The sequence below is a fragment of the Phalacrocorax carbo genome (genome assembly GCF_963921805.1).
Source record: "Phalacrocorax carbo chromosome W unlocalized genomic scaffold, bPhaCar2.1 SUPER_W_unloc_5, whole genome shotgun sequence".
Classification (NCBI taxonomy): Eukaryota; Metazoa; Chordata; class Aves; order Suliformes; family Phalacrocoracidae; genus Phalacrocorax; species Phalacrocorax carbo.
Window position 1 is genome coordinate 87,925 of NW_026990256.1, and position 16,620 is coordinate 104,544.

Below are 16,620 nucleotides of genomic sequence, written 5' to 3' on the forward strand. Positions count from 1 at the left end.
TCACACAACTGTATCAAAATATATTGATGCTGTAGGGCATCTTCTTGTAACAAAAAAGTAGTTTAGACCATTTAAATAGCTGCCTTTCTTCAGGCTTATGGGTTTTTAGGTAAAGCTTTGACTGTAAACTGTATTGGGAACTAGTTCAGAGTGTTAGAGATATCTGGGTGTTACAAATATCAGGATTCTGAGAATGGAGAATGCTTTTCAGTCCTCAGTCTTTATGTTCAACAAAGTGTGAGAGTATGGTGGGACTTAGAGAAATGTGCCTGCTTAGTCTTTTACATAGATAAAATACTGTACTTTCCTTGATCTGACTGCACTTCATTGTATTTTATTTCTGAAGATTATTTTCAGTATTGTGTGAGGATTGCTAAAAAAACTCTTGGGTTTTGGTAGCCCAAGTTATCCATATGCTTGTGAAACTTGTGCATAAAACAATTTGAATAAATCCAAATGCATATCTCTTTCTAGTATACAGAGATTAAAACTATTATAAAGCACTTTTTTTTTTTTCTGATTTGCAGGTAGAAAAAATAACTGGCCACCTCTTCCTGAGAATTTTCCAGTGGGTCCATGTTTCTACCAGGACTTTTCTGTAGACATTCCTGTAGAATTCCAGAAGACAGTAAAGATCATGTACTATTTGTGGATGTGTAAGTATTTTTTTTTCTTTAAAGAAGAAACGAAGTGCCTATTTGAACATATCTGCTACCCTGGCTTTTGCAACATATGTAATGAGAATATCTTTTAAATCCAGACGTCAAATCTTGAAGTGGAATCTCTTTGTTAGCTTCAATTTTAAAAGTATTGGATTATTTCATAGAAATTTCCGTAGAAAAAAAGGGGGAGGATTACACTAAGGCAATTTGGTTATAGTATATTGCAGTTTTCTGCTTTAAATATCCCTCTTGTTGTAAAATGAGCTTTGACCATTTATTACCTTAGAAATAATTCTACTTAAAATCAGCTTATATATTAAGAAATATAATACGCAATTAGTGTTAATAGACTTGTGAGTTTAACAAGTGCATCGTGGTTTAACCCCAGCTGGCAAATAAGCACCATGCAGCCGCTTGCTCACTCCCCACTAGTGAGATGGGGGAGAGAACTGGAAGGGTAAAAGTGAGAAAACTTGTGGTTTGAGATAAAGACAGTTTTATATCACTTTGGTCTGTTAGGGTCAGCTGTCCTGGCTGTGTCCCCTCCCAGCTTCTTGTGTACCCAGCAGAGCCTGGGAAGCTGAACAAGTCCTTGACCAGTGTAAGTGCTACTTAGCAACAACTAAAACATCTCTGCATTATCACCGCTGTTTCCAGCAAAACTCCAAAACATAGCCCCATACTAGCTACTACGAAGAAAATTAACTCTATCCCAGCGAAAACCAGCACACTGTTAAACTGTCTTTATCTCAACCCATGAGTTTCCTCGCTTTTACTCTACTGATTCTCTCCCCCATTCCACTGCAGGGGGAGGGAGTGAGCAGCTGCGTGGTGATTAGTTGCTGGCTGGGGTTAAACCACAAGAAATAGGTAAAGCAAAAGCCATGCATGCAAGCAAAGCAAAACGAGTAATTCATTCACTGCTTCCCATTGGCAGGCAGGTGTTCAGCCATCTCCAGGAAGGTAGGGCTCCATCATGCATAATGATTACTTGGGAAGAGAAACGCCATCACTCTGAATGTTCCCCCCCTTCCTTCTTCTTCCCCCAGCTTTATATGCTGAGAATGACATCATGTGATATGGAATGTCCCTTTGGTCAGTTGGGGTCAGCTGTCCTGGCTGTGTCCCCTCCCAGTTTCTTGTGCACCCCCAGCCTACTTGCTGGTGGGGTGGCGTGAGAAGCACAAAAGGCCTTGACACTGTGCAAGCACTGCTCAGCAGTAACTAAAACATCCCTGTATTATCAACACTGTTTTCAGCAGAAATCCAAAACATAGTCCCGTACTAGCTTCTGTGAAGAAAATTAACTCTATCCCAGCTAAAATCAGCCTCCACTCTCTGTTAGACTTCTGCACTGGCCATATGGGACTGTTAAAGGGTGAGTGAGTATTACTGATGACTCCTTGGCTCCTCAGTTGGTGAATGAGTTTATGGATGGGGATCAGAGAGTCTCTGTTGGTGCGATATTGCCACCAGTGCACTGTTGTGGTGGCGATCGGCACCTGTTGTTCTTTGACCCTCAGCAACCCCACATCATAAGGGTCCATTGAGAGACCGGGCAAGGTAGACAGCTGTTTAATTTCCTCCGTCTCCAAGGCAGCTACACCAAAAGCCCACCTGTACCTCTTGGTGAGCCCACCTGTACCTCTTGGGATATCCCTGTCACTCCAGCAATGCTGATGGGTTCTGCCCCTATATAGTTTGATGGCATTAGGGTGCACTGTGCACTGGTGTCCACTAAAGATTTATACTCCTGTGGGTCGGACGTGCCAGGCCATCTAATCCACACAGTCCAGTAAACCCCGTTGTCCCTTTCCTCCACCTGGCTGGAGGCAGGGCCCCTCTAGTCTTGATCATGGCATTCGCAACTCACTTGCTGTAAATGTGAATCAAGCGTCTCTCTATTAAGCTCAGAAATAAAATCAGCACTTCTACTCCTCTGTCTGGGGACCTGCTCACTGGAAACTGGATCAGCAGCTTTCCTGGAAGAACCTCCCTGAGTGACACTTCTTCCCTGCAGCTCACGTACCCGTGCCTCTAGGGTCGAGGTAGGCTTGCCATCCCACTTCTTCATGTCCTCTCCGTGGTCACGCAGGTAGAACCATAGGGTGGCCCGTGGTGTGTGTCCTCTCCTTTGAGCCAAAGGACGCTTAGTCCTAACAGCTGAGACACTACTCAGTAGAGGTGGGGAGTAGGACATATCTTCTTTGAGCTGCTGGACCTCTTGGGATAGTTTCTCCACAGCAGAGATGAGGGTGGAAGAGATATTTGCTTCATAATTCCATAGTTTATCAATCACATCCGCCACTTTTGGTGCCTCATCATCTTTCCAGGACATCACTGCCAATGAGTTTGCATATGAAGACGGTGCGCTCCGTACAAGCTTCTGCCACATGGGTCGTGTGCGCTGGGCTTCATCTGGATCTTTGGATGACCATTGATCGTCCAGGTCACCATAAATCACCTCAAGCACAGCTAATTCCCTTAGATACTGGATGCCTTTCTCCATGGTTGTGCATTTTCCTAAGTGAAAATGCACATCTTCTTTGAAGGGATACCTTTCCTTCAGTCTGGACAGGAGTCACCTCCATAAGCTGAGACCTTGTGTCCCTTCTCTTCCCCTTGGGAGCGCTGAATACTGTTGAAGAGGGAGGGCTCGGTATGCATGGGCCAGGCCTGAGCATGTTGCAGCCATCTGTATGTCTCTGGAGTTCCCAGCATAACAACATAGTTTCTCCAAATATTCTACTAGTTTTTCAGGATTCTGCACTTGTTCAGGGGTAAAGCTCCAAAACACTGGGGGTGCCCACTGCCCTAGGTATTTGCCCATGCTATCCCACACACCCTGCCACTCATAAATATCAAGTCTTGGGGCAGATCTCTGGATGATGCTTTATAACCTTAACCAAAACTATAAACAACATGCCCAAAAACTAACAATAAGTCTATCTTAACTACCCAAGGATGGGCAAGATGCAAAAAGGTTGTTGCAGTAAAGGTGGAGACATCATATAAGAAAGTAGCAAAGATACCATTCTGTATTTCCTGCATATAAAGTCTCTCCGAGGAGGAGGAGGTATAATTGCAAAATTGCCTCATTGAGGTGGTATCCAAAGTACATTAATGGTTCCAGCAAAAACCCCAAAAACCAGATAAACCTGAAAACCAGTGTTTGCATAGCAAATCTCTTTAGGCAAAACAGCACTAGTCATGGCAGAGCACAGCAGACTAAACAAACCAACACCAATCTTTAGCATGTATTGCAAAGATGAGAACATGGTGCTGTGACCAGCAGCTGTTATTACCTCAAACCCTCTGAGCCCCACGTTGGGTGTACCAAAAAAGACTGTTGTGGTTCAGCTGGCAACTTAGCCCCACACAGCCACTCGCTCATTCACCCACAGGCATGATGGGGGAGAGAATCAGAAAGGTAAAAGTGAGAAAAGTCTTGGGTTAAGATAAGAACAGTTTAATAAATAAAATAGAACAATAATGACAACAACAGTAATGCAATGAAAAGGAGAATAATGAGAGAGGCGAAAACCGGGGTGGGGCAGGGCGGGGGAGGGGTGGGGGGAGGATGGCAAGAAGGAGGACCTGGGAAACTATAGGCCAGTCAGCCTCACCTTCATCCCTGGAAAGGTGATGGAGCAGTTCATCCTTGAGGTCATCTCCAGGCATGTAGAGTACAAGAAGGTTATCAGAAAGAGTCAGCATGGTTTCACCAAGGGAAGATCATGCTTGACCAACCTCATAGCCTTCTATGATGGCATGGCTAGCTGGGTTGACTAAGGGAGAGCAGTGGATGTTGTCTATCTTGACTTAAGAAAGGCATTTGACACTGTCTCTCAGAACATATAGGAAAGCTAAGGAAGCGTGTGTTAGATGAGTGGACAGTGAGGTGGACAGAGAACTGGCTGAACAACAGAACTCAGAGGGTCGTGATCAATGGAACAGAGTCTGGATGGAGGCCTGTCACTAGTGGTGTTCCCCAGGGGTCTGTGCTGGGTCCAGTCCTGTTCAAGATATTCATCAATGACCTGGATGATGGGATAGAGTGTAACCTCAGCAAGTTCGCTGATGACACCAAGCTGGGAGGAGTGGCTGATACACCAGAAGGCTGTGCTGCCATCCAGCGAGACCTGGACAGGCTGGAGAGCTGGGCCGAGGGGAACCTGATGAAATTCAACAAGAGCAAGTGCAAGGTCCTGCACCTGGGGAGGAACAACCCCATGCACCAGTGCAGGTAGGGGGCTGAACTACTGGAAAGCGGCTCTGTTGAGAAGGACCTTGGAATGCTGGTGGACAACAATTTAACTGAGCCAACAATGTGCCCTTGTGGCCAAGAAGGCCAACGGTATCCTGGGCTGCATTAAAAGCAGTGTGGCCAGCAGGTCGAGGGAGGTTATCCTCCCCCTCTACTCTACCCTAGTGAGACTGCATTTGGAGTACTGTGTCCAGTTTTGGGCCCCCCCAGTTTAAGAAGGACGGGAAACTGCTCAAGGAAGTCCAGCAGAGAGCTACGAAGATGATCGGGGGCTGGAGCATCTCCCTTATGAGGAAAGGCTGAGAGATGGCTTTTTTCAGCCTGGAGAAGAGAAGACTGCGGGGGGATTTCATCAATACCTTTAAATATCTAAAGGGTGGGTGTCAGGACGATGGGACTGGACTCTTTTCAGTAGTGCCCAATGACAGGACAAGGGGCAATGGGCACAAGTTGAAACACAGGAAGTTCCACCTAAACATGAAGAAATGCACAGGCAGTGGAAGCATGGACAGGTATCCTGGGAAGAGTATAGCAACGCTGCCTGATTGTGTAGGGATGGGGTCAGCAAGGCCAAGGCGCAGCTGCAGCTCAATTTGGCAAGGGCCACAAAGAATATCAATACGGGCTTCTACAGGTATGTCAGCCCGAAAAGGAAGGTCAGAGAAAGTGTACCCCCTACTGATGAACACGACTGGCAAACTGGTAACAATGGACGAGGAGAGGGTTGAGGTATTCAACAACTTTTTTGCCTCTGTCTTCACTGGCAATCTCTTCTCACACCTCTCGAGTGGGTGGACCTCAAGGCACGGACTGGGGTAGCAAAGCCCCTCCCACTGTAAGAGAAGACCAGGTTCGTGAACGCCTGAGGAACCTGTATATGCACAAGTCTATGGGACCTGATGAGATGCATCGCAGAGTCCTGAGGGAATTGGCTGATGTAGTTGTCAAGCCACTCTCCACGATATTTGAAAAGTCATGGCAGTCAGGTGAAGTCCCTGGGGACTGGAAAAAGGGAAACATTGTGCCCATCTTTAAAAAGGGTAGAAAGGAGGATCTGGGGAACTACCGTCCTGTCAGCCTCACCTCTGTGCCTGGGAAGATCATGGAACAGGTCCTCCGAGAAGCTATGCTAAGGCACATGGAGGACAGGGAGGTGATCCGAGGCAGCCAGCATGGCTTCACCAAGGGCAAGTCCTGCCTGACCAACCTAGTGGCTTTCTATGGTGGCGTGACTACATCAGTGGACAAGGGAAGAGCAATGAATGTCATCTAGCTGGATTTCTGTAAGGCCTTTGACATGATCCCCCACAGCATCCTTCTCTAAACTGGAGAGGTATGGATTTGATGGGTGGACTGTTCGGTGGATAAGGAATTGGTTGGATGGTCGCATCCAGAGGGTAGTGGTCAATGGCTCAACGTCCAGATGGAGACCGGTGATGAGTGGTGTCCCTCAAGGCTCCCTACTGGGACTAGTGCTGTTTAACATTTTCATCAATGACATAGACAGTGTCCACCCTGAGCAAGTTTGAAGATGACACCAAGATGAGTGGTGCAGTTGACATGCCAAAAGGACGGGATGTCATCCAAAGAGACCTAGACAAGCTGGAGAGGTGGGCCTGTGAGAGAACCTCCTGAGGTTCAACAAGGCCGAGTGCAAGGTCCTGCACCTGGGTCGGGGCAACCCCCAGTATCAACACAGGCTGGGGGATGAAGGAATCGAGAGCAGCCCTGTGGAGAAGGACTTGGGGGTACTGGTGAACGAAAAGCTGGACATGAGCACTTGCAGCCCAGGCGGCCAACTGTATCCTGGGCTGCATCAGAAGAAGCATGGCCAGCATGTCAAGGGAGGTGATTCTGCCCCTCTACTCCGCTCTGGTGAGACCCCACCTGGAGTACTGCGTCCAGCTCTGGAGCCCACAGTACAGGAAAGACATGGAGCTGTTGGAGTGGGTCCAGAGGAGGGCCACAAAAATGATCAGGCGGCTGGAGCACCTCTTCTACGAGGACAGGCTGAGACAGTTGGGGTGGTTCAGCCTGGAGAAGAGAAGGCTCTGTGGAGACCTTATTGCAGCCTTTCAGTACTTAAAGGGGTCTTCTAAGAAACAATGGGGAGATACTTTAGTAGGGCCTGTAGTGATAGGACAAGGGGTAATGGTTTTTAAGTATAAGAGCGTAGATTCAGACTAGATAGAAGGAAGAAATTTTTTACTATGAGGGTGGTGAAACACTGGAACAGGTTGCCCGGAGAGGTGGTAGATGCCCCATCCCTTGAAGCATTCAGGGTCATGCTGGACGGTGCTCTGAGCAACCTGATCTAGTTGAAGATGTCCCTGCTCATTGTAGGCGGGGGTTGGACTACATGATCTCTAAAGGTCGTTTCCAACTCAAATCATTCTGTGATCCTTCTGTTAACCTTACCTTCCAATAGAATGACTAGAATGTTTCTGTGGAGTTAAATAAAAAATCATTGCTCTAAGGAGCTGCTTGTGCACTCTCAATTATAAATACTCTACTTTATCCTGGTCCACAAGTATAGAAACTGTCCCCCAAGATAGCAAAATCACTTCTGAATCACTGCTTATTGCTGAACAAAGATAGAAATTCTTGTTCATCTTTTACGTCTGGCAGAACTTCTGTGCCAGATAGCATGAAAGTAGTAGTTGTAATGTTTCTTACTACTGTTGTATCTTTTTCTGTTCCAAGAACTAAATATATTTGAAATAATCTGTGAAGTTGTAATGCCAATGCATTTTCTTTAGTAGAAGTTCAGTATCTATCCTGTAACAAGGTCTGCCAATGAGCAAATGCCAGTATTGAGCTAAGAACTGAGCACCAAAAAGGCAGATGTTTAAGACCAGTGGTATAAGAAATATTTGAATATGCAATATATATTAAAGGGTCTAGAACAGCTTCTTGCAGGCATTTTTTTACTGAGAAACTTTTTTTACTAAGTAGGCTTTTTTCTTTATTACATGTAAGACTAAGAGCTTTTTCTTAAAAGATTTTTTTTTAAAAAAATTCAAATTGGAATGTGTACAGTGTTAAATATATGATGTATTTTATATAATTTATAAACTTTTCTCAAAAAAAAAAAATCCAGTAGTTTTGTACTGTAATAATAAGGCTGACAGTCTTGCACTCATTTACTTGCCTGATTATAAGCAAAAATTAATAACCAGCATATTAAAAAAGTGCAAATATCTCTATGCAGTAATTACTGTAGAAGAAATATCAATTATTGCAGACTTATAAACCTCTTTTTTTTCATCATTTTAGGTTTGAAAATATTATATTTTTATAACGGATTTTTTTTCTTCACTATACACCTGATACTACTTGAATTTTCCTGTTCAGTACTTTCACTTGTGAATGCTGGCTTTAACCTGAAAGTTAGAAAACTATACAAATCAGCGTATTGCTGAGAGAGAATATTGATTTATTGTCAGCATGCTTTTGTTTAAAAATGCACAGTTTGGGTATTACTTTAAGAATTGTAATACTTTATTATATGATCATAATTTAATTAAGACTATTTTTGCTTTTGCTTCTGCAGTCCATACAGTGACGCTGTTTCTTAATATCTTCGGATGTTTGGCTTGGTTTTACATTGATGCTACGCGAGGGGTTGATTTTGGATTGAGTATCCTATGGTTCTTGCTTTTTACCCCTTGTTCTTTTGTCTGCTGGTACAGACCACTTTATGGAGCTTTCAGGTAAGAACTTCAGCTTGACTTAAGATATTTTAAAAAAAAACTACACTTATTGAAATGCAATAACATTCCAGAATTTGCTTGTTTATCATTATGATAATCCTTTAATATGATTTCATTAGAAACAATTAGAATGCTTGCCATTAATTCAGTTGCTGTATCTGAAATGTCGATGGCAACAGTAAGGAATATGATAGAATATCCTACAAAATATGTTTAAAATACTTTATACTTGGGAGCACAGAGTGTTCAGGAGCACATCTGAAATGCTTGTACACTGACACACGCCGTATGAGAAATAAGCAGAATTAAATGGAAGCATTGATCAATTCCCAGAGCTATGATATCATTGGTATTAGTGAGACTTGGTGGAATGAGTGCCACGATGGGAGTGCTGGAATGGAGGGCTACAGGCTGTTCAGGAGGGATAGGCAGGACAGGCAAGGTGGAGGAGCTGCACTGTATATAAGGGAGAGGTTTGACTGTACAGCCCTTACAGTTAGCGATGATGTGGTTGAGAGCCTCTGGGTGATGATTAGGGGGATGGAAAACAAAGGAGATGCCATAGTGGGTGTATATTACCGATCACCCAGCCAGGATGATAGCACTGATGAGTTATTCCATAGGCAATTAGGAGAAAACTCTGGATTGGTAGCCCTTGTCCTTATGGGAGATTTCAACTTCCTAGACATCAGCTGGGAATATCGTACTGCTGTGACGAGCAAGCCTGGGAAATTCCTGAAGTTTGTGGAAGATAACTTCTTGTCACAAGTACTCAGGGATCCAACTAGGAAGGATGCCCTCCTAGACTTGCTATTTGTGAACAGAGAAGGACTTGTGGGAGATGTGATGGTAGGTGGCTGTCTTGGCCACAGTGATCAGGAAATGGTCGAGTTTAAAATTTTCAGTGTAATGGGAAAAAAAGGTCAGCCGAGTTGCTACCCTGGAATTCAGGAGGGTACACTTTAAGCTATTCAGTGAGCTGCTTAGCAGAGTACCCTAGTGTCATGGTTTAGTCCCAGTCAGCAACTAAGCACCACATAGCCGCTCACTCATTTCCCCTGCAGTGTGATGGGGGAGAGAATCAGAAGGGTAAAAGTGAGAAAACTTGTGGCTTGAGATAAAGACAGTTTAATAGGTAAAGCAAAAGCTGCACATGCAAGCAAAGCAAAACAAGGAATTCATTCACTGCTTCCCATCGGCAGGCAGGTGTTCAGCCATCTCCAGGAAAGCAGGGCTCCATCATGCGTAACGTTTACTTGGGAAGACAAATGGCATAACTCGAAACATCCCCCCCTTCCTTCTTCTTTCCACAGCTTATATATTGAGCATGACATCATATGGTATGGAATATCCCTTTGGTCAGTTGGAGTCAGCTGTCCCAGCTGTGTCCCCTTCCCAGGTTCTTGTGCACCTGGCAGAGCACGGGAAGCTGGAAAAGTCTTTAATTAGTATAAGCGCTACTTAGCAACAACTAAAACTTCCCTGTATTATCAACGCTGCTTTTAGCACAAATCCAAAACATAGCCCCATACTAGCTACTATGAAGAAAATAAACTCTATCCCAGCTGAAACCAGGACAGTATCCACCCCTTATTCCATACCATTTACATCATGCTCAGGTCCCACACTATCCAGTACAACCTCATTAATGACCACCCCCTTCCCATCCTTTGATATAATATAATACAATACACAGATATCATTCCCTTAGTCTATGGACTAAGTATATTAAACTGTTCTTATCTCAACCCACGAATTTTCTTACTTTGGCCCTTCCGATCCTCTCCCCCATCCCACAGGGGTGGGGGGAGTGAGCAGTCAGCTGTGTGGTATTTAGTTGCTGACTGGGGCTAAACCACAACACCTTACTGCAGCCTTTCAGTACTTAAACGGGCACTGTACGAATGATGTGGACAATCTCTTTAGCAAGCCCTATTGTGACAGGACAAGGGGTGATGGTTTTAAACTAAGGTAGTGTAGATTTAGACTGGATATAAGGAAAAAATTTTTTACAGTGAGGGTGGTGAAACAGTGGAACAGGTTGCCCAGAGAGTTTGTGGAGGCCCCATCCCTAGAAACATTCAAGGTCAGGTTGGACGGGGCTCTGAGCAACCTGATCTAGTTGAAGATGCCTCTGCTCACTGCAGGGGGCTTGGATTAGATGACCTTTGAAGTTCCCTTCCAACCCAAACCATTCTGTGATTCTATGATTCCTGCTACAGCAATTCCTATAACATGCAACTCAAATCACAGGTTACAACAATTTAAAGGGAGAACCATTGCAATCTCCACCCCGGTCACTCTGGGCCAGGTTATAGGGTTTAACATTGCAATGAAATCCTCGCCTTGGTCCCAGCCTGGCTAGCAACAAGGGGTTTCTGCTATAGCAATTCCTATAACACATGCAACTCAAATCTCAATTTATAACAATTTAAAGGTATTTCCATTACAGTCTCCACCCCTGGTCCCTTTGGACCAGACCATCAGGTTTAACATTGTAATGAACTCCTCCCCTTGCCCCTGCTCTGGCTTGGGCCTATCCACAGACTGCAGTCCCTTAGGGTTGTACCTGCTCCAAGTGGAGCCTCACCTAGGAGCTACAGTCTCTCCAGAGGTACACCTGCTGCAGCATAGACTTATCCAGAGCCACAGTCGCTTTGAGGTGCACTTGTTCCAGCGTGGCCTTACCCACAGCCACAGTCCCTTCAGAAGTAAACCTGCCCCAACATGGCCTTGCCCACGGCTGCAGCCCCTCCAGAAGTAAACCTGCTCTGTTGTGGGCTTATCCATGGCCACACACTTTGAGGTGCTCTGGAATGACCTCATGCACAGCCCTTGGTGCTTCAAGGTGTACCTCCTGCAGCATGGACTTATCTACAGCCACAGACAGTTTGAGGTGTACCTTCTCCAACATGGACTTATCCTTGGGCCACAGTTCCCTCAAAGGTATTCCTGCTGCAGCACAAACGAAACCACGGCCACAGATGCTCTGAGATATATCTGCTCTGGCATGGGCTTATCCACGGCCATGGATGCTTTGGGGTGTCCTGCTCCCACATGGACTCATCCCCAGGTCACAGTCCCTTTGACTCAAGTTCACACTGGAGTTCCAGCCTGTCCAGTACAGGAGCACAGAAACAGCAGCGATGCCCTGGCCATCTGCCAGCTCAGGTACCCAGCCATTGCTGTTATCAAAAAGTTTCCAGGCACAGCAGAGTAAGGTGATATGCAGTACAGTAAGCAGGAAAAGCAAAAAGCATCCACTAATGAGCACTAGACTCTAACATACAGTAAGGCAAGCAAGCCCCATGACAAGCACAGAAACCTGCCCATTAATTGCTAAACAGCAAAACCAGCTATAAATTCCATCTAGCACATTCCAATCAAATCTGTTATCTCAAACCCTCCAAGCCCCACGTTGGGTGCTAAAAAGGTCTATCATGGTTTAGCCCCAGTTAGCAACTAAGCACCGCACAGCTGCTCGCTAACTCTCCACTGGTGGGATGGGAGAGAGAATCAGAAGAGTAAAAATGAGAAAACTGATGGGTTGAGATAAAGACAGTTTAATAGGTAAAGCAAAAGCTGCGCATGCAAGCAAAGCAAAACAAGGAATTCATTCACTGCTTCTCATTGATGGGCAGATGTTCAGCCATCTCCAGGAAAGCAGGGCTCCATCATGCTTAATGGTTACTTGGGAAGACAAATGCCATAACCCTGAATGTCCCCCCCCTTCCTTCCTCTTCCCCCAGCTTTATATACTGAGCATGATGTCATATGGTATGGAATATCCCTTTGGTCAGTTGGGAAGACCCAGGAAACTACAGGCCTGTTAATCTAACCTCAGTTCCTGGAAAAAATATGGAGATCATCATACTGGGCTCTATTGAAAGGCATTTCAAGAACAATGCACTCATCAGGCACAGTCAACATGGGTTCACAAAGGGAAAGTCCCATTTAACTAATTTGATATCCTTCTATGATAAGGTCACCCGCCTAGTGGGTAAAGGGAAAGCAGTGGATGTAGGTTTTTTGGATTCTGTTAAGGCTTTTGATACAGTCCCTCACAGCATCCTTCTGGACAAGTTGTCCAGCTGTGAGGTGAGCAGGTACGTGGTGTGCTGGGTGAAGAACTGGCTGAAGGGCAGGGCTCAAAGGGCTGCAGTAAATGGGACTACATCTGGCTGGCAACCATTCATCAGTGTTGTATTCATGGCTCAATCCTAGGGCCAGTCCTGTTCAATATATTTATCAGTGATATGAATGCAGGAGTTGAATGCACCATTAGCAAGTTTGCTGATCATACCAAACTGGGATCAGTCTGCTGGGATCAGAGTAGGAATTCTCTTCAGGGACAAGAGGCCTTGCAGAGCGTTCTAGATAGTTTGGAGCACTGGGCAATCATCAGTGGCATGAAATTTAACAAGTCCAAGTGCCGGATCCTGCACCTGGGACAGAGTAACTCCAGGCACAAGTAAAAATTGGGAGAGGAGTGGCTGGAGAGCAGCCCTGCAGAAAGGGATCTGGGGATGCTGGTTGACAGCAGGCTCAATATGAGTCAGCAGTGTGCCCTGGCAGCCTAGAGGGCAAACTGCATCCTGGGGTGCATCAAACACAGTATAACCAGCCAGTCAAGAGGTGGTTATCCCACTGTATTTAGCATTGGTGCAGCCTCGCCTCGAGTACTGTGTGCAGTTCTGGGCCCCACAATTTAAGAAGGATGTGAAGGTATTCAAGGGGGCAACAAAGCTGGTGAAAGGGCTGGAAGGCAAGTCCTATGAGGAGCAACAGCTAAGGACTCTGGAGTTGTCTAGTTTGGAGAAAAGGAGGCTGAGGGGAGTCCTCATTGCCCTCTACAGCTTCCTGAGGAGGGGAAGTGGAGAGGGAGATGCTGAGTTCTTCTCCCTGGTATCCAGTGACAGGACGCATGGGAATGGTTCAAAGCTGCGCCAGGGGAGGTTTAGACTGGACATTAGGAAGCATTTCTTTACTGTGAGAGAGTGGTCAAACACTGGAACAGGCTTCCTAGAGAGGTGGTTGATGCCCCATGCCTGTCAGTGTTTAAGAGGCATTTGGACAATGCCCTTAGTAACATGCTTTAACTTTTGGTCAACCCTGAATTGGTCAGGCAATTGGACTAGTTGATCATTGTGGGTCCCTTCCAACTGAAAATATTCTGTTCTGTTCTGTTCTGTTCTATATATAGCTTCTACCATTGGCATAATAGTTGTAGAAAATATTTAACTTTGTATTGGGCTGATAAGGATTTTAAGGAAATTATCATTAAATCTCTGTCCCTTCACAAGCAGGTTAAGAGTTAAGGGTGTCTTCAATTTTTGACTTCCTGAATAAATTTCATAAAAGTCTACAATTAAAAAATACTATATTGTTAAGTGACCTGTAGCATCTGTAATTGAAGTAGACTGAGATTCTTAAGAATGAATAGACCAGGTATATGGTAATCAAACTCCAGTATTTTTCCTAGTTTTTAGCAATCTGGATTTTGCAGGCTTCACAAACTTGAGGTGTGGTATCTTAGTCTTTTAAAATAGACTGGTTTGCATACAAAATTGAACTTATTTTGTGAAAATCAGCACGTAGAGATTCTAAATTCCTGTGCTCTTACGGTATTTCTTGGGAATTATTTTTTTAAATTGAAATGAACCAGGATGATCAGTTTAAATGCACTAATTTTTGTAGAAAAAGATTGATAGCCATAATTTGAAGTTGAGTATAACCTTTAGACTAAATGAGATGTTTGTTTTTGCTAACCAGTGAGATATTGCTGTACTCATACATCTTTGAGGAATCGTATAGTTTAACTTGCATTTGCTCATACACTAAATTCTTACATCCTTAAGGCTAAAAAAATAAGAGTATTTTTTCATTTACTAGTCTAACTTGTTCATGACTTGGGTTACAACGTGGGTACAAACTGAGATAAATTAAAAATACAGAGAATTGGTAGCTTTCATTAACTAATTCTAAATCTTACATACTCTCCCTTAGTAGTGTTGTTTTATATTAAATTATTGTTCCTGATTTGGTGGGGTTCAGTGTCATGTTGTCTTTCAGAGTTTTAGATCTAGTAAATCCTTAGTGTTTCTTAGTGAATATTTATTGTTTGGAAAAGGAAAACTACTACTTGCATATTCAACTTTCAGTCATTTGTTCAGCTAAAAATGAAACAGTTATTTAACTGAACTGGTTTAATAAATAGAAATGAACAAATTCCCTTCTGCAGAAAGAGCCATTACTGGCAAAATCTGTTTCCGTGACTTAAGTGATTTTTACGTCCTTTAGAAATTTGGTAGGAAGCATATCATGCAATCATTAGTTTTGATAGTAATACATTCAGGTCTTTGTTGAGATTTTGCATGTATATTTATATTTGGGGTTTTTTGACAGGCTTTTAATACTTCCATCTTTGTCAGGCTGACATTTTAGTAATTTAAACAGCAAACATATTTTGTGTATTTTGTTTTTAAACAACAGCTGCTTCAGTATTCTGATCTGCATTATGTTCAGTAATTCCATATTAGATTTTATGTCCTCTTGCAAGTGAAATATTTTCTTCCCATTCTGCCAGCACTGTGAACTTCAGTCTGAAAGTGAGGCAGACTTCTGTTCTTCATGCACTGTAGCAGAAGTTGTATGTTTAGTCTAAGACACCCTGCTGTGTGCTGAACAGAACACTAAGGAATAGTATCTTGCTGCTATTCTCACCTCTGTTAGAGGTGCAAGTGGCAAAAATACTATGCTAAAGAAGCAGCAGCGGCTCTTGTAAACACTCTACAAAAGCACAGAATTACTGGTATTTCAAGTCACCACCAATAGATCAAAGCACGTTTCTTCTAGTTAACGCAGAAAAAAATTTTAGACTGGTACTACAGTATTTGTAAAAAGTCATAAATTTCCTGGCTGCTTTAATTTCCCCCCCCCCCCTCTTTCAGGAGCGACAGTTCATTCAGGTTCTTTGTGTTCTTCTTTGTATATATCTGTCAGTGTGCTGTACATGTACTTCAAGCTGCAGGATTTCAAAGATGGGGAAACTGGTGAGTATTCTGTTTTCTGTAGCATTGTACTGTCTGTAAGACAAACACTCATATTTGATATAGCAACTGCAATACAGTCTGTGTGGTTTGGTTGTTTTTTTTTTTAATCCTGTGTTCACTGGAATTGTTACATTTAGCACTCAAAAAAATCATTTTTGGAGTACTTTTAACTAGGAAAAATGTGTGAAACATACCCCAACAGTGTGAGTTACTTCTGTTAGTAGGCTGGTCAAAATTTTATCTTTCAATGTAAGCCACTTTGAACTACTCTTTTACACATTACCTCCCCTATTTTACTGGTGTGTGGCGATGTTATTTGCTCTATATTTAGGATAAAGAAATAAGAAAAACTTAGAGAAAATGAGAATAATTTAGGCTGTAATAATATACTGTTTGAATATTATTTTCTATCAGTTAGTTCTAATTATATTAATGTACTTACCAATGAAATGTATGGCTAAAATTTGAAGAATGAGTCAACATTATATTCGGGTGAATATAGTTGTATATCTGATATTATTTGAAAAGCTCATTTGTCTGAGTCAGCTCCTTTGTCTTTAATAGTTGATTTTTCATTTTGACGCTTATAAGTATATAAGCTTTTACTTGAAGCTTTTATGTATATATAGCTTTTATTTGAATCTTCAAGGTCTAATATTTAGATTTTACAAGGAAAAGCTATTGGGAATCAGTCACCCTTCTTGGGGGAAAAAAAAAACACAACAAACTTGAATTAACAAAAAGCATGGCTGTAGTAGCCAGTTGATAGCATGGAGAGCTATGACTGGCAATAATGTACCTGGGTAATGACACTTCTGTGTATCAGTGGTTTTCTGCTAACCTCCAAATGTACATAAGGCAGACAAAACATCATTGCTTTAGAACTGGAGTGTAAGGAAAAATCCTGGTTTATTATTTTTGCTCTC

At 43.3% G+C, this 16,620-nt stretch overlaps 1 protein-coding gene across 2 annotated transcripts in view; it reads left to right on the top strand.

The window, feature by feature from the left end:
- The window catches only part of LOC135310890 (secretory carrier-associated membrane protein 1-like), a 50,150-nt gene that overhangs the window by 3,856 nt on the left and 29,674 nt on the right, over positions 1–16,620 (top strand). For both annotated transcript variants that reach the window (XM_064440004.1, XM_064440003.1), the window contains exons 3-5: positions 528–656; positions 8,483–8,642; positions 15,593–15,694. In XM_064440004.1, the coding sequence (XP_064296074.1) occupies positions 528–656; positions 8,483–8,642; positions 15,593–15,694 (391 nt within the window). The remainder of the gene's footprint in view (positions 1–527; positions 657–8,482; positions 8,643–15,592; positions 15,695–16,620) is intronic.